Below are 24,281 nucleotides of genomic sequence, written 5' to 3'. Positions count from 1 at the left end.
TAGAACATTCATCTTCGTTAATTACATATGTAACAAGGAAATTAATATACAAATAAAAAAGTTAGGGAGCAGATGGGGAAAACAAAATTGTGTATCTTTGATGTCAGGTAGAATATTGCATGCTTAAGGTACCAAGGACACCAAAATGAAAACATATTTAGCCCTCTGAATCTATTTGAGGTCTATTTATACCTAAAAATACAGGTTTCCTGCGAGTTTTTGTTTAACTACTAAGAGCATTTTAAGTTAAAATAAATTCGCAAAACAGTGTTGTCAATACTAAAACAATGATAAATTGCGCAAATGAAAAATATTAGCGGAAATTATTTGCTGTGAATCCGAAAGTGTTTTTCATTTGTGAAATTCAAATTTAGAAAATCTGTTGATAGTAAGGGCCTATATACATTAGTGAAAATACATTTTGTGAAAAAATATGACTTCAAGCTCAGAAAGTGATTATTCTGATGTGTCATAAAATATTTTTGGTGATTACCAAGCACTAGATGGTATGCAAGATACCATTTCAGGATATTTGTTACAGCCTATTGTGACACCTAATGTAGCTTCTCTTGCTGTCCAAGATCATAGCGCAATTCCCGATGACCTGAGAAGTTCATTTGAAGATTCATCATCATGGTAAGCAATAAAATAAAAAAAATGCTTCATTTTATGTAGATTGGCCTATGCCTAGCCTATAGAAATGTAGGTAACCAAGGCCTATTTCACAATTAGATTCATTAGCTTACAAAGGAAAGGCTATAGTTTTAGAACATCTTTGTGTTATTTTTGTGCTTTCACCCTTTATAAAGAAACACTATAAGATTCTTTAGACTAGGCCATTTCAAAAGAGATAAATTTTCTGATTAGCCTAACCTCATATTAAGATGGGTAAAGTTCTACCAAATCATATTATTGAGTTAGGAATAAAGTGAATACACCATTTGATGCCTTTTTTTTATGCTTATTAATAATATAATAATCATTTATATCGTAAATTAATTTATGCCCCCCCCCTTTATAGACCTAACCACCCCCTGAATGGGCAGATAGAGGGGGGCTTAAATTAATTTCATATAGAAATTATAAATATATTCATAATCTGCATAAAAAAAGGCTTCGACTGGTGTATTAATTTTAGTCCTAACTCAATAATATGTTTGGGTAGAACTTTAACTTAAGATGGTCTGGCCTAAAAAATAGACACACATATAGTCAGAATTGGATTGTGAATCCATATATAGCTAAATATATCAAGAACCCCCTCCCTCCCTCCATAATGATGAAAAATATCCCCTGAATTATAAATCAACACCATATTTTTGGTACATAGCCTAGACTGCAGTTTTCGACAAAATTTAGCTTTTCAGCACAATTCAATAATGAGTATTTTTCATGCCCTTTTACAATTAAATACTCATGTGACAGGGAATATTAATTTTTTTTTAGCCCTGAAGGGCCTAGAAGGCTCAGAACAGCCCATAGAAACCTAGTAATCCTATGCTCAAAAATTTGCTTCTTTAAATAACTGGCTAGGGAGAAAAATAGGTCATTTGTAGCTGACTAATGATTGAAGCTGACTTAAGCTATATATTTCCATATTAGGGGGGAGTAAAGTAGAGGCTCAGGGTATCAACTTCAGAGTCTATTAACTATAAGAATTTATTTATTATGAAGTAACTAAGTAAGACTATTTTATTCAGGCTCCTCACTAAACAAAATATAACCCAGTTGTGCTGATGATTTGTATCTAGTAATTATGTCAGTGATTCCAATTCTCAAAATGTAAAAAGGGCAAAAATAACCAGTTAACCATGATAAAATGAAAAGTAGCAAAATAGAAATAAGGAAGTATTTTCCAAAGTCTAACTGAGGCAACTGCTCCCCCTCCACTTTACCAAAGTGACGCCCCAAAATTATATTGCCTAATGCTGACTTAGAATAAAAAGTGTACATTGGCAAGTACAAACAATACAATAATATATTGTATATGATTCATAATACACATATAGTGTATATATATTACATAATAACAATGGCAGATAATGATCTAATAGTATTGCTTTATTTTATCAACATTTGTCATTCAGAGAAGCCACGACTCTCTAATTTTTTTCTTAGTGTAATTCCGGTTTTTGTTCCATTAAATTTTTTGGTACTGTTCTAATATCTGGGCATCGTGCAAGAATGCAACTTGAGAAAAGCGAAGATCAGATAACAATACCCAGTAGTTTCCTATCTTATGCTCTATAAACAAGGGGATTCTCACTCCAGGAACTATATTTAAGCTTCAGTTTTTTGGGGGTTTAGGAGGAAAAAAGGTACTTAGGCTAGTTTAGGTTATGTATTTATTATGTGCTATGCTCGACCACCACCCCCCTAATATTCAAATGTATAGCAAAAATTTGTTTCTACACTATTATATTTTTATCCTATTTTGTTTTATTTCACTAGCATTAACCAAACTTCACTTCTTGCATGTTCCCCAGATATTAGAACAGTACCTTTTTTTCTTGTGTTGCTTTAGTATAACAGTGTGACATCCTTTTCACTAGTAAATACCCATAATTTTTGAAGGCCTATAGGATATATATTCTGAAAATCCAATCTATTATTATTACGGTTGATGGTTTGCCTGTGAGCCCAGGCAATTTAATGTTCATATTTTAATCTTAAAATTCAGCTGCCCTTGCCAGAGACTATATGAAGGCAGACCTTATGTCACTTGTTCACCTGCAAATCGAGCCCCCTTTTTGTGTCTACTAATGTTGAATCACGTATGTGTTAGTGTACTTTTTTGAGCTTAAAATCTGTGTTGCTTGTCTAATACTTCAGGCAGCAGGACACTATGCCAATTGTGTTCACAGAGGTCAAGGTAAATTTTCAGTCAACCAAATTTCAATTAATTCTGACTTCTTGTAACTGTCTGAGCTTATAAAATTGTTCCTAATCTAACATACTTTGACCCAACGGACCGGCGGTCATATTTAGGCTTAGGTATCTTGTTTGCCTGCAGTAAATTTGTTGGTCAACCAATTTTTAATTAATTTTGTGTTAATGTAACTTTCATGGCTTACAAATTGGGTTGTCTGACTGAGGACTGCAAGTCCAGGTGACTTTATGGTCATGTCAATCCTAAAACTTGGTCAAACTGACTTAGACTCGAGGTGGACAGGGAATTACAAAGATTTTTGGGTTTACTCATAACAGACAATGTCTACTGAACTTGCTGATGAAGCATCCTAAGCCTAATTTTTCTGGCCACATCAATTCTCAGGTAGGTTGACTAAGTTTTTAGGATAGATATGTGACCACCAAGTTGCCTGAACTACAATTGGTTCTCTTGTAGGTGTTCATGTCTCCAATGCAAAGTCTGGCCAGTAAATACAGAAAATGTCTGCTGCCAAGAACAACAAAGAGTAAAAGGCTTTCTAGAGAGCTACAAGGATCCAGAGGCACCATCAACCACACCGTGCATCCCTCTGTGCATCACACATCACCCTGCTTTGTGCCTATATTGCTTAGAGCCATGGGTTCTTAGGACTGCATATTGTCAGTACAAGACCCAGTATAATGCTTCACTTGCAGACAATGAAAACCAGTAAGTATATAATTGTTATTCAAGCAAAGTTAGTAACCCCCATTATTCAAGCGTAGTTGGTTATTGTACTTAGTAACCCAAGAGAAACTAAGGTATTGTTTCTAAGTGACAGAATATCACATGTTATTTACAGCTGAGCACAAACTATCTCCAAGAGTCTTTTGTCTGTTTTTACAACTTTAAGAGTTTTCTATTTCTAGATCTCCAGGTAGAGAATTTTTCTTATGGGCTAGAATGTATTCTATATAAAATCCCCCCCTTCCATTGCACCTGTAAGATTTTGAGATTGCCCTATTTTTAGGACTAGAAATTCAGTCTGATTGTTGCTCTAAGCCGGCTCTGGGTAAACCTATCCCTCTAAACGTTCCTTCTGAATGTTTTAAATTATATTTGTAAATCTTGCTACCCAGAGTTCTTAAAGGAACAATCAGTCAACTGGTAGCATGTTAAACTGAGGCAGTAGTTCAAATTGGTACTCAAAATTCTGTGACAACTAAATTTTATTAGTAAATTTAATAAAAGATGAGAAACGTTGTAATTCTAATTATGTAAACCTTCCAATGGCTCTCTTCAGAGTTGAATAGTCTTATATTGTGTGTGTGTCTGTTGGTCTTCCATTGTCCACATGCCATTCACCAAAAAAAGGGATTATCTTAGGTTTAGGGCTACTGATATTCTAGCTGAATAAATTACACTTGGCTAATTAGTTAAGGCTTGGGTCTATTGTGTTATAGAGTCTTTAGATCTAAATTATCAAATTAGGTAAACCCTGCTAATTTGGTTAAAAATGAAAGCATCAAATTTACGAGTTTTATTTGATTAGTTAAGGTACTTCAAGAAGGTAAATCAAAGGGGTTTGAAAGTGGGCAAAACTTGGAATAACCATATCAATTGGCTACAAATTTCTTAGTAACCCAAAGCAAGGTATTTTACAATTATTTCTTGTAGAAGGATCAGTGTCCCTTGAATCTCAGGCAAATCTTTAACTTGATTAGGAAAAGTTCCTGGATTGAATTTCCCTCAACTGGAAAGATCTTAAACTCTCTTTCTGCCCAATAGTTCTCCTTTTTTCTTAATCTCTCTGTATAACATCAAGACCACCATTTGTATTTACAGCTGGGAAAGGACAAGTAAAATATAGGGTTCTCCTTTTGGATACAGATTTCTGTATAACGTTAGACGGATCCAAGTAGGGGGGTATATAAAACTGTAGTCCAGGAACTTCCATTTCCTGTGTGTGAGATTTACTATAAACACTACGCTTAAGTTCAAAGAGACACTACGTTGGAAGAGGGACCGCAAAAAAGCTCATAGCTTTTAATCCTTTTTTTAGTTTTTGTTTTTAACCTAAACCTTAGGCTATTCAAAGCTTATTCCAGAAATTTTATGTTTTTGGGAAGGTCATTGGAGTACTTAAATTTAATAACTCTTAGATTGTTTTATTCTTTAATGAATTTTATCCTTTATTTAGACAGACCCAGCCTTACTAAAACGAAATATACAGATAAAACTATGGGGCCAAAAACCAAATAGGATAAATTTTAACAAAATCATGAGTTATTTACAAGGGTGATCTCAGCCCTTTTCTATCCTCTTATCAATTTTAATTAGATCATGTATCTCTTAATTAATCAGAAAGGATCCAAGGGTTACCTCGAACCATCTGTAAGGCTCAAACCTTTGAAAAATCAACTGGCAAGTTGGGATTCCAGCAAAGGGGATTATTACTTTTACTGAAATTGAGTTACTAAATTTACACAAAAATAAGGCTTCCTTGCAACTTGAAAAAGTCAGGAACACATGGAGTAATTGCTACTAGTAAATAAACCCCTACTAGTAATGGATTTTTAGATTTGTGAAAGAGTAGTTGTATTTCCTTTTTCTCTTTTTTTTAGATGAATGAGGTACATTGCCTACAGGCAATTTGTCAGGACTGTATATACTTATCTTGAAGAAAGTATCACAATTCCCCTTCCATCCTGTGTTTACATGAAGATTAGAGAGACATTCCCTGAGTCAAGTGGCCTCTATACTGGGTTCCTTGATGCATAGAAGTTGTTTTTTATAAATGTTTCTTTAATTGATTTCTTTGTGTTTATAAGTATTTAATTAGTTGATGAGTGTTTTTATGCATAGAAGTCGTTTTGTAAGTGACTCTTTACTTAATACAATTGATGTAACAACAAAATCTTTCATTCATTTTAAAGTTAATCACTAGAATATTTTTTTCATATTTTTCAGAAATAGGAGTTAAAACTCCTCTAATACAGGTTGTTAACTTGATGCAAATTTTATATTTTATAGGGCTTGGACTTCTTCTGAAACTATACTGATCAAGGTTGAATAAAACATCAGAAAATATTGAAATTAGGGCAAAATATATATATATATATATATATATATATATATATATATATATATATATATATATATATATATATATATATATATATATATATATATATATATATATATATATATATATATATATATATATATATATATATATGTATATATATGTATATATATATATATATATGATATATGTATATATGTATATATATGATATATATATATATATATATATATATATATATATATATATATATATATATATATATATATATATATATATATATATATATATATATATAAAGTTGGACAAAAATTTTGGTATTTAGCCAAAAAAAAAACCTGAAAAGGAAAATATTCTGATTATTCACAATGAGTATTCATTTTTCAAATTTGTTGGCCTTGAAAAATACCTTTGGTTCTACGGATAGGAGAAGTAGGTAGATGTAGATGAATTCATTCTGTGAATCCATTTCCCAATTCCAAGAACGATTGTCAGTTGTGACTTCTGCAATCTCAAGGCCTTCATTAGACGTAGCTTTCTCTTGACAAAAATTGAATCAAATAGCTCACACATACTACATAATTGGTTAAGAAATCCATCCATGTATAGAGGCATTGCAGATGAGTATGCCAATATTCAGAAGAAGTTCCCCATACCAGCAAAGTCTATTGCACCCACTTTCCCCCGATCCCTCCCATGGAATTGGTCAAGTCCCATAATAAATAATGAGTTCTCAAAGTGGAATAAAGATTTAACCCCCATTGCTTTTGTCCAGAAAAAATTTGCAGAACTTAATACAATTACATATAAAAATCACTTCCAAATATTTGTTGATGGGTCACAAACGAATGAGAAGGTTGTAAGTGGTGTTTTCCTTCCTCACCTGAAAATTACAATGGGCAAGAGATTATATAATAATTTATCTATAATGTCTGCTGAGTTAAATGCCATAATCATGGCATTAGAACACCTTAAGGAAAACCAACCTTTGATTGCATATTCAAATAATATTATCCTATATTCCGACTCTCTATAAAGCCTTGAGTTTCTGGCCTCAGCTCCTCAATATAAGTTGGACATTTACACTTATCATTGTCTCAGTATTATAGATAATCCTTCTTCAAGTGGCATAAAAACTTATTTTCAGTACATTCCTAGCCACTCTGGCATAAGTGGTAATCATCAGGTTGATGAAATAGCAAAAAATGCTATAAATATTGACCAGCCAAGTGGGAGACCAATTCCAATTAGAGATATTTACCAATGGAGGCTATCAGATATTAATTTTAATAAGATTAATACTATCCTTTCCCCCTTTCCCAATAAGTATCTTTCTAAAATTTATCATAGAATTCGTTCTGGAACAAATGGACTAAATTTCCTTGCATTCTCATATAAGTTTTCTAATTCAAGTGGTTCAATTCCCCTGTCCCCTCTTTGCAGGCATTGTAATATGAATAATGAAACAATTGACCATTGCCTATTTGAATGTAATATGCTGATGTCTGCACAACACACCTTGCTCTAGAAACTGTTAAAATGCTTCAAACACCACAAAATCTCACTATCAGCCAAGAGCCTTGCCAACTATACCTGCACACAGAGCACAGAAATCGATATCTATCATCTTATATTTGAACTCCTTGAGTCAAAAGATCTACTGAAAGATATCTGAGAATATCTAATAAATAAGAAACAACCAAGCCAGTAGCTCTGTAGCCCACAGAGTGAAGCGAAAAGAAAAGGGCTAAATAGTACCAACTGAATAGCCCATCTGCTGTGAATTAGAAGAAGAAGAAGGGAGACAAGTATTTGTTCTTGGTTGGATCATAATGCTCCCTCACCAATCTTTCGCACTCTTCAAACCCCTTTTTGGGTATACAAACTAATGGGATTGATTCTCTTTTGCTGCAACAATCAGGAAATCAACACTTCCTAAGGTTATATGCTGATTTATTGATTTTGCTCATTTTCTGCTGTTTATCACCCCACGTTTTTTATTTTTGAAATTGGCTATGAACTTATGTATTGGAATACATTATGTAAACTGGTGATCTATCTCCTTAAAAAATGAATTATCGGTTTTTCATACTAATTTAAGACGTATATGGCTGTGTAAGTTTGCACTTGACCAATTTAAGGATTAGTTTCTTTTTAGGTGTCCTTGGTACTTTAAATATTTTAGTTATTTCACGCACAGACGGTATCCTATCAAGATAGTAGCCAGAGGGGGGGGCATAGGGAGCGAGTATATATAATTGATAGTACCTTTATAGGACATTTTTTTAATAAAATATATCTTTTTAATAATCAAAAATATCAAAAAAAAAACAAAAAACAATCAATATCAAAGTAACCAATTTCAACTGTTTTAAATTTTATAGGCAAAGGGCATTATAAAAAAATTAATCTTCTAAGTTCAAAGCTATATTCAAAGTTTTCTGATTAGCCTAATTTAATATCAAGATGGTCGGCCTAAAAAATAAGAAACACGTATAGTCAGAACTCCATTGCAAATCCATATATAGCTAAATTTATCAAGACCCCCCCTCCCTCCCTCCATAATGGTGAAAAATATACCTTGAATTATAAATCAACACCATATTTTTGGTACATAGCCTAGACTGCAGATTTCAACACAATTTAGTGTTTCAGCACAACTCAAAATAATGAGAATTTTTCATGCTCCTTTATAATTAAAGAATCACTTGACAGGAACTATTAATTTTGAGCCCTGAAGGGGCTAGAAGGTTCAGAACAGCACATAGAAACCTAGTAAACCTATGCTAAAAAATTTGCTTTTTTAAATAAATGGCTAATGATAAAAATATGTCATATGTAGCTGACTAATGATTGAAGCTGACTTAGGCTATATATTTCCATATTAGGGGGGTAAAGCAGAGGCTCGTGATATCAACTTCGAAGTCTAATGACCATAATATCTTATTTATTATGAAGTAACTAAGTAAGAGTCTTTTATTCAGGCTCATCACTAAACAAAATATAACGCAGTTGTGCTGATGATTTGTATCTGGTAATTATGTCAGTGATTCCAATCCTCAAAATGTAAATGGGGCAAAAATAACCAGTTAGCCATGATAAAATAAAAAGTAGCAAAATAGAAATAAGAAGGTATTTCTCAAAGTCTAACTGAGGCAACTGCTCCCCCCTCACATAATTGGCACCCCAAAATTATGTGGCCTAATGCTGAATTATAATAAACAGTGTACAATGGCAAGTACAAACAATACAATAATATATTGGTATATGATTCATAATACAATAATATATATTACATAACAACAATGACAGATAATGATCTAATGGTATTGATTTATTTAATCAACATTATTCATTCAGAGAAGCCATGACTATCTAATTTTGTTCTTAATATAATTCCTGTTTTGTTCCACTAATTTTTTTTTGGTACTGTTCTAATATATGGGCAACATGCAAGAATGTAAATTGAGAAAAGCCAAGAACAGATAACATTATCCAGTAATTTCATATCTTATGCTCTATAAACAAGGGGTTTCTCACTCCAGGAACTATATTCAAGCTTTAGTTTTTTGAGGTTTAGGAGGAAAACAGGTCCCTAGGTTAGTTTAGGTTATGTATTTATTATATTCTATGCTTTACCCCCACCCTCCTAATGTGCAAATATACAGCCAAAATTAGTTTCTAAACTATTATATTTTTATCCTATTTTGTTTTATTTCACTAGCATTAACCAAACTTCACTTCTCGCATGTTCCCCAGCTATTAGAACAGTACCTTTTTTTCCTGCATTGCTTTAGTATAACAGTGTGGCATCCTTTTCACTAATAAATACCCATAATTTTTTGAAGGCCTATAGGATATACGTTCTGAAAATTCAATTATTATTATTGTTGCTGGTTTGCCTGTGAGTCCAGGCAATTTGATGGTCATATGTTAGTCCTAAAACTCAGCTGCCCTTGCATGAGACTATAGGCAGGCAGACCTTATGTCACTTGTTCACCTGCAAATCCAGGCAACTTGTTGGGTCAACCAGTTTTGAATGAATTTTGTGTTAATGTAACTGTCTGAGCTTATAAACTGGGTTGCCTGTCTAAGACTTTAGGCAGGTAGACCCTATGCCACTTGTTTGCACACAAGGCCAGGCAACTTTTCAGTCAACCAATTTTCAATTAATTCTGTTTGAGTGTAACTGTCTTGGCTTATAGATTGGGTTTTCTGACTGAGGACTGCAAGTCCAGGTGACTTAGTGGTCATGTTAATCCTAAAACTTGGTCAAAAGGCCTTAGACTCTAGGCGGACAGGCCTACTTGGAAAGTCTACTTGAACTACAAGAGAGATGACTAAGATTTTTGGGCTGACTCACAACAGACAATGTCAATGTTTATCAGTCTCCATGTTTAAATGAAACACAATATTGCCTATTGTTTTGATTTTATAGTGATTTTTATATAAGAGTAAAGACAATATTTATTGCTTAGAGTATAAGGAACCAATGACTTTAATAGGCCAAGTCAAACAGTGCTCACCCAAGTAATTTGTATTTCTAATATAAAAAAAGCATAAAAGGTATATGCTACTATTATATAGTAACTATGAGGTAGATTTATATCAAAATATTCAAGCAAATCACACAGCCTACTAGGTGTCTTACCTTAGCCTACATAAGGTAGGCTATCAGTGGAAGTCATTAGGTCTGCAAAACTACCAATAGGGTAGCCTATATATTGATACTTTCTTTTAGAATCATTAATGTTTACCTTTACACTGCTTCATGGTTAAAAGATCCTGGAATGCCAAAAATCCTAGTAACATCAAGACCCGGCCTAGTCTAGCCAAGCTCTTTTCAAGAAGCATTCCTTAAAAGTATTTTTCAAAGAAAAGAGCTTTGCTGAACTAGGTTCCGATTTCTGTTTTACCAGAACATACAAGAAAACAACACTTTCTAAGGCTATATGCTGATTTATTTATTTTTTGCTCATTTTCTGGTGTTTATCAGCACACGTTTTTTATTTTTGAAATTGGCTACGAACTTATGTATTGGAATACATAATCTCAACTGGTGATCTATCTCCTTAAAAAATGAATTATCGGTTTTTCACACTAATTTAAGACGTATATGGCTGTGTAAGTTTGCACTTGACCAATTTAATGAATTAGTTTTCATTTTAGGTGTCCTTGGTACTTTAAGAATGAATCCAAACAGCTAAGGTAAAAGGCATAGAAAAATGGCCGAGATAATGAAGAACGAAAACGAAACAAAACGAGATTGTGGCTAGAAGACATATGAAGATAAGTATCACAACAAGTCCCAAATGAAAATTATGTATGTGTAAAATATATGTGATAGTAATAATCACATCGATTAGTAAACGAAATCTGCAGTTAGAAGATAAGTCCTATCAATCGGATGATTCTTTGATGCATTAACAAGAAGAAGACACTGAACTCACGCTATAATTTCCTAATTCAGTTGAAATTGCTGATTTGCTACAGAGTAAACTAAAGGATGCTAATGAACCAAATTCAAAAAGGACACCAACGAGATCGTCTACCGTTGCTTTGAATATTATTTGATCCTTTAACAATATGTAGTTTCTTTTGAGTTTGTATTTAAACTATTTTTTTAAATTATTTTAGTTTTATTACCGATGACAGTCACTGCATACTCGACCAAAATATCTAGTATTTTTGTAAATTTCTATCATTATTGTTGTCATCACTGTCTATTAAAAGGATTTTATCCCTATTTGAACTTTTATTTATCGTCATGGAAAGGCAGTGTGGTCTCCGAAATTATATACGTCATATTTGAAGTGTAACTCGATGATTATGGTATTGCGTAATTACAGAATCCAATAAACACAAACCTGCCACGTGTTGGAGCCCGGAAGAAACCCGGTACTATATATATATATATATATATATATATATATATATATATATATATATATATATATATATATATATATATATATATATATATATATATATATATATATATATATATATATATATATATATATATATATATATATATATATATATATATATATATATATATATATATATATATATATATATATATAAGGCAAAACTAAATTCCATCAAGTCAAAAACGTAAAAATACCTTTAGTACTGTTCTAATAACTGTAAAACACGCGACAAATCAAGTTTGGGTAATGCTAATGAAATAAAACAAAATGTGATGAGAATATAATAATTTAAGAACAAAATTAGGGTTTATATTTCCACAATAAGGGGGGGGGGGGTAAAGCATATAATGTATTAACAAAAGAGTAAAACAAAGCCGAGGAATATTTATAACACAAATAACCCCAAAACAAAAGCTTAAATATTGTAAACGCAGTGATAAAAAACTGTTTGCAATTCTCAGCATAGGAAATCTCCATTGAAAAAACCTGTTTGACTAGTTTCTTTAGCATCTTCGCTGTACAATGCCTCGCGTGTTTTACAGAAGTTACAAATTTACAACAGTACCAAACCTTTTACCAATGAATTATGAAATCATGATGGGATTCAACATAAAGAAATATTTTTTTAGGACCAACCCTAAGACCATGATAAGGTGTGGTGTCTTACCTCAAAATCAATCAAGACATATGGAAAAAGAACTAAATTTACAATGGGCTGGTACTAAATTAAATTGTTAGGACTGTTTAATTAGGAGAGGCCAGCCAAAAATACTCACCAACAGTATTATCAACTTACCTGCAAGATTCCTCTTCTGTTTAATTTAGGTCTGTTGACACCAGAAGTAGCAAGTTCTCTTATTTTCTTAGTATATGGCTAAAACTACTTTTTCTTTATTACAAATCACTTCATCGTAGCCTTCTTCTTTGTGTATTTATGACTAAATCTGTGAAGGGTTACTCTCGGAATTTCATATCTTCGTAAACATGAAATGCATCCTGTCAAATCATAAAGAGTAAATAACTCTAGCAAAGAAAACATAGAATAAATTTCCTCTGTCGGTGCATAAAAAACACCCTTCCGAAGTTAACATTTGTGAGGAAAAGATTGATGGTTGGGTATTTGAAATTTCTCTTAAGGGAAGTTTCTATCCTGGGAAAGGATAGATCTTCAGACAGAAAAGGAGGTGGTGTAGCTTTATTAGTTAATAATAATATGAAATTTTGTGGCATCAATTTTCCAGATTTTGAAAATGATGTTGATGTAATTGGTATAAGTGTTTGGCAGAATAATTTAAAAACCTACATAATAAGCTTTTATAACCCTACTGGCCAAATTACAGATGCCAAGGATTTCTTTAATTATAAAAATAATTCTAATATGTTAAAAAATACCATTATTTGTGGTGATTTCAATGCCCACAGCCTTTTGTGGGGGAATAAACCATCAAATAAAGCTGGTAAATTTATTGAGCATATGACTTCAAATAATAATGAATTAGCTGTTGCTACCCCTCCAAACCTGAATACATATTTTAACCCCAAAAGTGGCAAATTCTCCACAATTGACCAACAAATTGTGTCTTTAAATTTTTTTAACAAAATTTACATAAATTAAATTGATAGTCTATGTACAGATCACTTTGCTATAGTTTGCTCCCTAAATGAACCTGCTGAAACTTCATCTCATACCTCCAAATATATCAACACTAAAGCAAATTGGTCTATGTTCCAAAATAAGCTAAATGATGAAATTACAAGTTCCACCAAAAGTTCATGCATTTCTAACACAACATATGACACACATGCTGAAGCATTGACATCTTTACTAATAAATACATATAATCATGCTATCCCCAGGACAACACCTAAGAGAACATTCCCTAAACAAATTCCTAAAGCATGGTGGACAAATGAGTGCCTAAATAAATGGAGGATAAAAAAGGCAGCTAGGACAGAATTCATAAAAAAACCAACACCTACTACATATTTAAAAAAATTACAAGCAGAATCTAATCTAAAAAGGACTATAATAGATGCTAAATATAAATACTGGAATAATTTTGCAAATAATCTCTCCAGAGAAACGCATGAGCCAATTATACATAAAGTCATAAGCCACATATGTGGGAAAAAGACTTCTCCCAACCTACTCCTGTATGAGCTTATACATAATAATACCCATTATGACAATGATATTGAAAAGGCTAACCTATTTGCAACTCTTTTTGTTAATAAGCTAACATCAAATAATCAAAGCAAACTGTCCACAATTCCTATGAACCTTAGTTACCAACCACGCCCAGGATCCGAGTTAATAACTAATAAATTGTCAATCCAGGAATTTAATAATGCAATACATCATATTAGGTCCAAAACTAGCGGCAGCTATGACAATATACACTCTACATGGATAAAGAATCTCACACCTTCATACAAACAAGAACTTCTAAATTTTTATAATCACGCTTGGGCATCTTCTAGGTTCCCCAATATATGGAAATGTTCGTCCCTCCTACCAATCCTAAAGAAAAATAAACCAAAAGATAACCCTGAGTCTTATAGGCCCATAATGATTACTCCTGTGATGGGGAAAATAATGGAGAAAATGATCTATCACAGACTCCTCTGGTTCGTTGAGAAAAATAACATGATCCCACACACTCAAACTGGATTCAGGAAATATCACTCCTCAACAGATGCTTTCATTTTGCTAACAAATGCAATAAATGAATCATTCTCAAGAAATAATATCCTAGTGGCAGCTTTCCTAGATTTTGAAGGAGCATATGACAATGTGAACCACCAAATCCTTTTAAATAAACTCGCAAACCTTGGAGTACCTTCTAAGCTAGTATCCTTTATTAAATCCTTCATAGAAGTGCGAAGTTTCATTGTTTGTGTTGGTTCAGCCTCTTCCCCCCAAAAGACAATATCCAAAGGCCTACCTCAGGGAGCAGTCCGCAGCTGCCTCCTATTTGCCCTATATCTCTGGGACATGAACCTACCCCACACGAATCTACAATATGCTGATGATCTGGTGCTATGGTCATCTGGCAACACCTTTCAGATAGCACAGTCAAATCTGCAAAAGTCACTTGTCCAGTTTAAAAAATTCTCTCAACATTCAGATTTACCCATTGCACCCACCAAGTCAAAAATAATCCAATTTCACCAGAAGCGAAACCAAGTTAATGCAAAACTAACTCTAAATAAAACAACTATTCCAGAAGATAATCATATTAATTACCTAGGTCTCATGCTTGACCAAAAACTTAATTTCAACTGCCACATTTCAAACACAATAAAAAAATGCTATAGAAAAGCAAATATACTAAAAAGACTTCTTTCCACACCCTGGGGTTGTAAGGAGAAAACCTTACTCCAGTTTTATAAATCACATATAAGACCCCATATTGACTATGGGCTCATTGTCTATGGTGCATGTGCAAAGACCCAGATGCAAAAAATTGAAACAACACAAAATGATATAATACGTCTCATATTTGGTCTTAGGAAACCCACAAGCACCAAGTTTCTGCTTATGGAGAGTGGATTAACAACGATAAGGGAGAGACGTAGCTTTCTCTTGATAAAACATCTTACAAAAATTGAATCAAATAGCTCACACACATTACAAAATTGGTTAAGAAATCCAGCCATGTATAGAGGTATTGCAGATGAGTATGCCAATATTCAAAAGAAGTTCCCTGTACCAGCAAAGTCTATTGCACCTACTTTCCCCCAATCCCCTCCATGGAATTGGTCATTTCCCATAATAAATACTGAATTTTCAAAATGGAATACAGATTTAACCCCCATTGCTTTTGTTCAGAAAAAATTTGCAGAACTTAATACAATTACCTATAAAAATCACTTCCAAATATTTGTTGATGGGTCAAAAATGAATGAGAAGGTTGCAAGTGGTGTTTTCCTTCCTCACCTGAAAATTGCAATGGGCGAGAGATTATTTAATAATTTATCTATAATGTCTGCTGAGTTAAATGCCATAATCATGGCATTAGAACACCTTAAGCAAAACCAATCTTAGATTGAAAATTCGAACAATATTATCATCTATTCCGACTCTTTATCAAGCCTTGAGTTGCTGGCCTCAGCTCCTCAATATAAGTTGGACATTGACACTTATCATTGTCTCAGCATTATTGATAATCTTGCTTCAAGTGGCATAAAAACTTACTTTCAGTACATTCCTAGCCACTCTGGCATAAGTGGTAATTATCAGGTTGATGAAATAGCAAAAAATGCTATAAATATTGACCAGCCAAGTGGGAGACCAATCCCAATTAGAGATATTTACCGATGGAGGCTATCAGATATTAATTTTAATAAGATTAATCCTATCCTTTCCCAATAAGTATCTTTCTAAAATTTATCATAGAATTCGTTCTGGAAAAAATGGACTAAATTTCCTTGCATTCTCATATAAGCTTTCTAATTCAAGTGGTTCAATTCCCCTGTCCCCTCTTGCAGGCATTGTAATATGAATAATGAAACATTTGACCATTGCCTATTTGAATGTAATATGCTGACGTCTGCACAACATACCTTGCTTTCTAAACTGTTAAAATACTTCAAACACCACAAAATCCCACTATCAGCCAAGAGCCTAGCCAACTATACCTGCACATAGAGCATAGAAATCGACATCTATCATCTTATATTTGAACTCCTAGAGTCGAAAGATCTGCTGATAGATATTTGAATATATCTAATAAATATGAGGCAATCAAGCCAGTAGCTCCGTAGCCCACAGAGTGAAGCAAAAGGAAAAGGGCTAAATAGTGATACTGAAAAGTCCACCTGCTTTTAAATAGAAGAAGAAGAAGCCGCTATTATTGCACCTGCCATAAACCTATGATTGTCAGGATATATATCCAACTAGTATGATTAGTGTAGTCTATTACACAGTTGTGGTATAGTATCCAACTAGACAGATAAATTATTTCTCTTAGGCACATAACGAATATATAACTAGGTTGAGAATAATATAACTTAGTGTTTCTTATGTATATCCAACAAGGCAGATAAGAAGACTCTAAGCAGTTTTGGGTTAATATCCAACAAGCCACACAAATGGTGCCTCTTAGGCACAGTAAGAACATTGAACTAGGTGGATAATAGCCTAGAAAGTCTTAACTCTCCTGATAGGCTTGGCCTATATATCCAACTAGGAGGATAAGTAAATTCTATTAGGCTATGCAGTTTTGGGATAATATCCACCTGGCCAGATAAATTGTTACTCTTAGCCAGAGATAATATCAACCTAGTTGGATAATAATGTTCCTTAGTGTTTCTGCCAAATATCCAACTATGCAGATAAGAAGATCCTCTAAGCAGTTTGGGGTTAATATCCAACTAGCCAGATAATTCATTTCTCTTAGGCACAGCATGAACATCTAACTAGGTGGATAATACCAAGTCTCAACACTCCGAATATATATCCAACTAGAAGGATAAGTAAATTCTATTATGGAGTTTTTGGATAATATCCAACTAGCCAGATAAATTGTTTCTCTTAGGCACAGCAAGAATATCTAACTAGGTGAATAATGCTGAGTCTTAGATATACTGATACATCCACCAAATTAGATGTTCATGCTAGGCTATGTCTAAGAGAAAAAATTGTCTGACTAGTTGGATATTATCACTAAATTTCTCAAAAGTCAGATAACCAAAACTCAGGTGTTGTCACAACCCCCCAGGGCCCAGGGGCAGGCATTGTAAGTTATGACCTGGGGCATAGGCTATATTGTTTGTATGAAAGGGATGTTTGTATGAACTTCAGAGACAGCTCATTTGATTGAATATTGAAAGTTCAAGCTCACTTATTAATAGTCAAAAGAGATAGTCAGAAGTGGTTGAAGGGCTTCTAGCCCCCCTCTCATGCCATTTGATTCATAAATTTGACAGCTATATTTTTGTCAGTGGAACCTGAAATTTTGACATCAATTATTTCTCATTTGTTTTATATGTTCAGTGAAGTTTTGACAGAGTCATCTATATTTTGACAGAGCCTGTTGCTGTCTGTCAAAAATTTCAACAAGGTTACTACAAGATACTTGCAAAAGAAATAAATCAATTCATAGAAGCCATTATCTGCATTTGAATTTGACTGGTGGGACATTTTTAGTGCGGCTGGTACTCCACTACATTAAAGAAGCATTTTTGAAACTTGTAACCTAGTTTCAACAATGTAAAATTTATTGCCATTCTAATTTAATTTTATCAGTAAAAAGCTAATATGACTAGAATTCTGATAAAATCAGATGTATTTTGATGCATTGTTACCAATGCATCAATTTTATTTTGCAATAAATAACCAAGTAACAGCAGTTTGAACATTACATGCATGAAAAATTGTCAAGAGCTTCTTTTTTGTCAAAAACAGGAAACTGACTGAATTAAATTTTCTGTTCTTATCTGGGTGTACTGGATATTTTGTCAATGGTTCCTATAACTGAAATACAAAAACGGCTTCAAGAGACGTTGCTCCAAGTCACAGCTAAGCAGAGTTGTTCTGTTTTGAAGGAAAATTTTGACAAAGGTTCCAAAATTGCACAGTACCTTTGCCCTAATAAAGATCAATGTGGGTATAATGTATTATTTTTTCTTTTTTGTTTTGACCAGGGGACCTTGTATCAAAAGATTTGTCTTAAGAACTTTTAAAAGGGCTCATTTGATTGAAAATAGAATAGTCAAAATGATTGGAGGGCAACTAGTCCCCTTCCCACGCCCATCCTACCATTTGCCCATTATGTTTAAAAACTAAATATTGCCTTAAGCTTAAATCAAAATGCACTGGGTTAATGCTAATTCCCAATAAGGAGTCTTAGCAGTATCCTGAGAACAACTGTCAGTATGATGTTCAAACTTTTGGGACTACTTCTGCTCTTAAAATTTAACCAAATCAAAATAGCATAAGTGTATCCAAGCTATCAAAGAAAGTTAACTTTTTTTTTGCAAATGGTATCAAGTTTTCTATTTCTGGTCAACTAGAAGAGTTATGATACTAAATTGAATGCTACTATTTGTGTCCAGATTTTTAAAAGGGTGTTTGTTGTTAAAAATTGCTGAATTTTTTTCTCCAGCATACAAAAAGCAAGCCAAACTATAAAGACTTAAAAAAACAAAAAGATTTACAGAATTATTTTCTTTTTCCCTGAAAAGAATATATCAATATAAAACAAACTGAAATTAATAAAAAAAACTTTTTCCACAAAATATGTTCTTCAAAGAACAGCAAAGAACTCCATTAAACCAAAAATAAGCAAAAACAAAATCAAATAATTTACCATGCATGAAACTACCACAAATCACCATTTATAAACAAATGAAACCTAAACAAACAGAAATAACAATATATAACAGAGTCAAACTCAAAACAAGCAGAAATTAACTTGACAAGGGTTCATAATCCCTTGTCTCCCCAAGGCCACAAGATAATTTGTACTTTACTGAAAAAATACAAATGAATGTGCATTGTCAGTTTAATATACATATACTGATGATTAGTTGTCAAAATGTTAATATTATTTGATTTATTAAAGTTATAAAAGTAAAAACATTTATATATTTTTAAAAATACCGATGCTCTGAATGTGCTGTCTGACAAACATCAGTTTCAATTATTTACCTACAGGAAGTTGAGACAATTGAGAAGACACTTTAGAAGCCATTAGGTCCTGAGCAGTTTGAAAAAGAGCACACTGATTGTAGTGAATTTTTAATGTGTGATACCCTATTGACAATGTCACTTACCTGAGCAGAAATGTCACATTTGATGTCAGTTCACAGTCTGGAAAGTGTTTGGGTCAACTGACTTTTGGTGGCAAACTACATCTTGAGATCTTCTAGGGAAGATTTCAAGGAATTATCTAAACAGAAGCAAACTTTGTTATTATAGCATGCTAAAGCTATGCTCCCCCCTTCACTAAAGGGGGGAGGCAGTGGTGGATCCAGGGGAGGGGCGAGGAGGGTGGTCTCATCCCCTAAAATAGTCTTAATTAGTGTAGCTTATTTAATTAATGCAATTTTGCGTTAATTAAACTTGCTCCTAATGCAAGTTTCTTGAATCAACCTGTTTAGCCCCCCCCCCACCCTAAAAAATCCTGGATCTGCCTGTGGGGGGAGGGTTGATTTTACAGGAAAAAAACAACCTTGAACAGATAAGTGATTGCATCATTTTAGAATATTGCCACAAATCCACTTCTCACAATTGTCACACTCAATGGCAGAGGACCCCTCATCCAATTCTGTAGAACAGGCAGTACACCTATCATGGCCTTTAACTGGATGCATGTTTATACGCTTTGCCTTGCTGGACATAATAATTCAATTCAGCTAAATCAGTAAATGAAACTAAACAAGTCAAGGATAACTTCTTCTAAAATCCAACAAAAATACTTCTCTGTAACAATTTCTCAAGCTATCACTGAATTAGAAATCTGGAATTAAGGCAAATAATGCTTAAGAGTTAAGGCAGGTGTTTGGCTCACTGCCTTTATACAATGAAACTAAAAAAGATCTAACTATATGATTAGAAGTTTGAAGTTTTATCAGAAAAGGGTACAAAATGGTGATTTTTTTTTAACTGCAGCATTTTCATCTTTGACAGAAGAAAGAAGTTATCTGTATTTGATTTAAGTTGGAACCCAATTCCACAAGTGTTAAAAGACTTGAGGAATACTTGAACTTCACATGCTTTTTAATACTTTAACTGCAATCTTTCTAATCCAATACCCTGATACCCCCCCTCTCCCTATCTTCTGCTCCATATGATATTACTGACCTGATCTAACTCTCAAACGCCCACTTCTGTATCTTATTATCTCCAGGACGTACTGACCTGAAGGCCCAAAGGGACTTCTTAGTAGCATTCATGTTACCCTATTTAGAACCTGGCGTTGCACTAATAAGGGAAGGCCAGTGGCAGCTGGAGAACAAATTGCAGCAATGGTGTGCTGCTGAAAATTAACTTGTGGTGCCTGTGCGTTTGTTGTTGACTCCAAACATTTAGGCCTATGTTTTAATCAGTCTTTCTCAAATCCCAACTTGAATTTACAAGAGATTTGGCCTATTCACAAGTTAGAAACTTTGTGAGTCACTGGCTGGACACTAGTTTTCTTTGTTATTCATCAAGAGAAGTAAAGTGCATATCCCTCATCCACTTCCTTCAACTTCTATGCCTTTTGTAGGAGGCAAAATATTGTGATTGAACTATGCAATATTTGAAAAGCCCCGTGCATCATATCATTCAGCTGCGTGTGATTGAGAAATGACGTCTAATGATTAATAACTGGTTTACCTAGTAGCCAGATCTGGTCATGGACCTTTCCTCTAGCAACCAGAATGACTATACTACATAGGGTAAAACCCATTCCCATCAAGCAAGCATCCAATTAACCTCCTTGATTGTATGAATAAATCAGCTAAGCTAGTGATAATCTGCTAGGGGATGCACCCTTTGTATTTCTGGTTTTAAAGGTATGGGGTTATCTCATTTTTTTTTGTGACATTTATTTGTCAGTTTTTGTGGCCAGCTACTTTTATATCATTATTTGCTTTTAGGAACACATACACCGAGAACCTGTGAAAGGACCTGGAGGTGATGTAATACCTGTTAGTTTCAGAAGATATTGTGGTGAAGAAGTAAGTTTAATTTTTCATAGAGGCAAAACTTGGAGAGAAGACTGGGTGTCAACCAGTGGTGGGTTAGGTTTGGTTAGGTGATAGAAACAACCGTTCTCTTCGAATCTTGTTTACATTGTGTAGAAAAATTCTGGTGGTATGATTTTTACTGGCCAATTTAAATTATAATTTTATGTAGGTTAATTTTCAAGTTTTTTCATTCTATTAAATAACATTATTTAACATCTCATGTTAAAAGTAGAAGAGCTTAAGAAAAATCTAGAAGGGATTAAGAAAAATCTGCTGGCTTTTTGTAGTTTTAATATACAAATTCGTTAAGAAAATCTATATTATATTTTATAGTCTCAACAATTATACATCATCATTTCTTAATAGAATCAGAGATTTATTTTCTGATAATTTCGAGGGGTTAATCGCTGGGTGGGGGGGGGGGTAAACGCCTAGAACGAGTTCACACATCTTTGATCAATTAAATGGCACACTTGACGCCTAAATCTCTGCCAGATCAACTAAGGCAAACTCTGTTTTTGGATGACTCCTGACTGCAGTCTTACTCAAAACACAAATTAGTTGTTAAAACAAAGCTCAAATTATACTTTATTGGCAATGATGATCTAGACCTCCAATTAGGTACCTGTGTCGTCAGACTGCATACACCTATACTAAGGTACCTGTGCTGTCAGTGTGCATACATCTATACTACTGACTATTCTGTGTATGAAAAGGGCTGTCGCCTCCTCAACGCCTCATTGTTTAAGCTAAAGTTTGCCTCATTTGTCACAACAACACGAGAGCCGGAGGGCAACTAGCCCCTCCCCCCCCCCCCCAACGTCTTTTTCCCCAAATGTATGTGATAAAAATTTGGATATAGTCATTTTTTTTTAAATAGTTGAAAAATAAAATAACAATAACTCCACAGGTCAATACACTCCTCCCCAGGCCCAGCGGCAGGTGTTGTAAGTTATGCCCTTGGGACATTGTTCTTATGTTCTATGTCTTATGTTCTTGTCTTATGTTCTCTCATTGTTCATATTGTTCTTATGAAAGGGGGGCTCGTATAAACTTCAGAGGGGGCTCATTTGATTGAAAATTCTTGCTCACTTTTTCAGAGACAAATGAGATTTGAAGGCAACTAGAGCAGCTCTCCCCAACGCTCTTTCCCCCCAAACCCATCTGATTAAAACTGTGAGATAGCCATTTTTTAAAAACAGTTAAAAAATCAGATAATAAAAACTCTGGGGACAACACAAGCTCCCAGAGCCCTGTGGAAAGTGTTTTAAGTAATGCCCCAGGGACATACAAGTTCTTATGTAAGTGTTGGTCCAAAAATTTCAGAAGGGGCTCATGTAATTGGAAATTGAAAGTTCTAGTTATCTTATTGTGAGTCAAACGTGATCAGATGGCATATACAACACCCCCCCCCCCCCCCACATACGCACACCTTCTTTTCCCCAAATGTATCTGGTCCAAATTTTGAAATAGCCAGTTTGTTTGAAAAAAAACCCAACAACAATCAAATAACAAAACTTCGGGGTCAAAATACCCCCCCCCCCAGACCCTGGAGGAAGGGTTTTAACTTATGCCCTAGGAGTATATAGATTTTTTTTATGGAAGAAGTGGTCGTTTAAACTTTGGAGGGGACTCAAATGACTAGAAATTGAAAGTTCTAATTCCGTTTTAAACAGTCAAAAGTGATCCGATGGCAACTAGCCCCCCTCCTCCTAACCCCCTTTTTCTTAAATACTTACGATCGAATTTTTATTCAGCTATTTTATTCAAAATAGACCAAAGATCAAATACCAAAAGCTACTAGTTTTGCACTAAGATTAGTAAAAACAGGGCCACTGATGGAATTTTGGGCGCAGCCAGCCCCATCCATCTCATAGCATCAAACCCAACGTCCTAATATCCTGCAGGATAGATCTATATATATATATATATATATATATATATATATATATATATATATATATATATATATATATATATATATATATATATATATATATATATATATATATACTATATACACATATATATATATATATATATGGCTGTCTCTTACATTTTTTTCTTACTAAGTTTTAAACAAAAGAAAACTAAAGGTCATAAGGACCGCACTGCTGTGGTCGAAAATCGACGGTCTATGCAAGCAAGACCTTCCCGGTCTTGGGAAGGGTTAGAAGCTCCATTTTTCAAGCTTGCGATAAGCTTTCAAAATGCAATTGCGGACAGATCTACATTTGCATCTGCCTCACATATTCTAAAGAATGACGTCTCCACTGTGTATCTAAAGTCTCACGATTCAATTGAGAGAAACATACTCTAAACATCAGAAGGTATAACTGACTTTAATTTCTTTGATTGGGGAACAACTGAAAAATGAATTTCGACAAAATTCGATAAGGAAGCTTTAGAGTTTATTCAATATTTTTGTCTGTTTTGTCAGCTTGGTGCGAAGAAACAACCGATTCTTTTTACTTCTTGTACTGGGTATTGCTCACTCATGCCGTTTTTAAGCTGAGAGAATTTCACAAGTTAGGTTAAATACAATAAGGGCTCGCCTTGGCAACTTTCCATTCCAGAGCTGAGCTTTAGGCCTAAAACCATGAAATTTTTTTGTACTTTCTGGTCAAGAGTAGATTCATTCATTGTATTGTCATGTGATTTAGTGAGACAAGTAGAGGGATACATTTCTTGGTAAAAACGATCATAAACATTCTGT

At 33.8% G+C, this 24,281-nt stretch overlaps 1 protein-coding gene and 1 long non-coding RNA gene across 2 annotated transcripts in view; both read left to right on the top strand.

The window, feature by feature from the left end:
- The first annotated feature begins 488 nt into the window (after positions 1 to 488).
- Positions 489 to 5,945, top strand: LOC148947884 (uncharacterized). The gene is made up of 3 exons (XM_089096032.1): positions 489 to 636; positions 3,347 to 3,598; positions 5,903 to 5,945. Exons 1-3 carry the CDS (start codon positions 509 to 511, stop codon positions 5,943 to 5,945), a joined length of 423 nt encoding a protein of 140 aa, XP_088952158.1. The 5' UTR covers positions 489 to 508.
- Positions 5,946 to 13,006: 7,061 nt separating this feature from the next.
- LOC148947883 (uncharacterized) overlaps positions 13,007 to 24,281 on the top strand; it is a 22,166-nt gene continuing 10,891 nt past the window's right edge. Inside the window, exons 1-2 of the long non-coding RNA XR_016142269.1 lie at positions 13,007 to 13,071; positions 21,476 to 21,556. This is a non-coding gene — a long non-coding RNA (uncharacterized LOC148947883). The remainder of the gene's footprint in view (positions 13,072 to 21,475; positions 21,557 to 24,281) is intronic.

Source organism: Artemia sp. Qi Xiang Cuo, chromosome 10 (assembly GCF_049724085.1).
Source record: "Artemia sp. Qi Xiang Cuo chromosome 10, ASM4972408v1, whole genome shotgun sequence".
In the NCBI taxonomy this organism is placed as follows: Eukaryota; Metazoa; Arthropoda; class Branchiopoda; order Anostraca; family Artemiidae; genus Artemia; species Artemia sp. Qi Xiang Cuo.
Note: the sequence above shows the minus strand (reverse complement) of the source record. Positions and strands in the feature narration are given on the sequence as shown.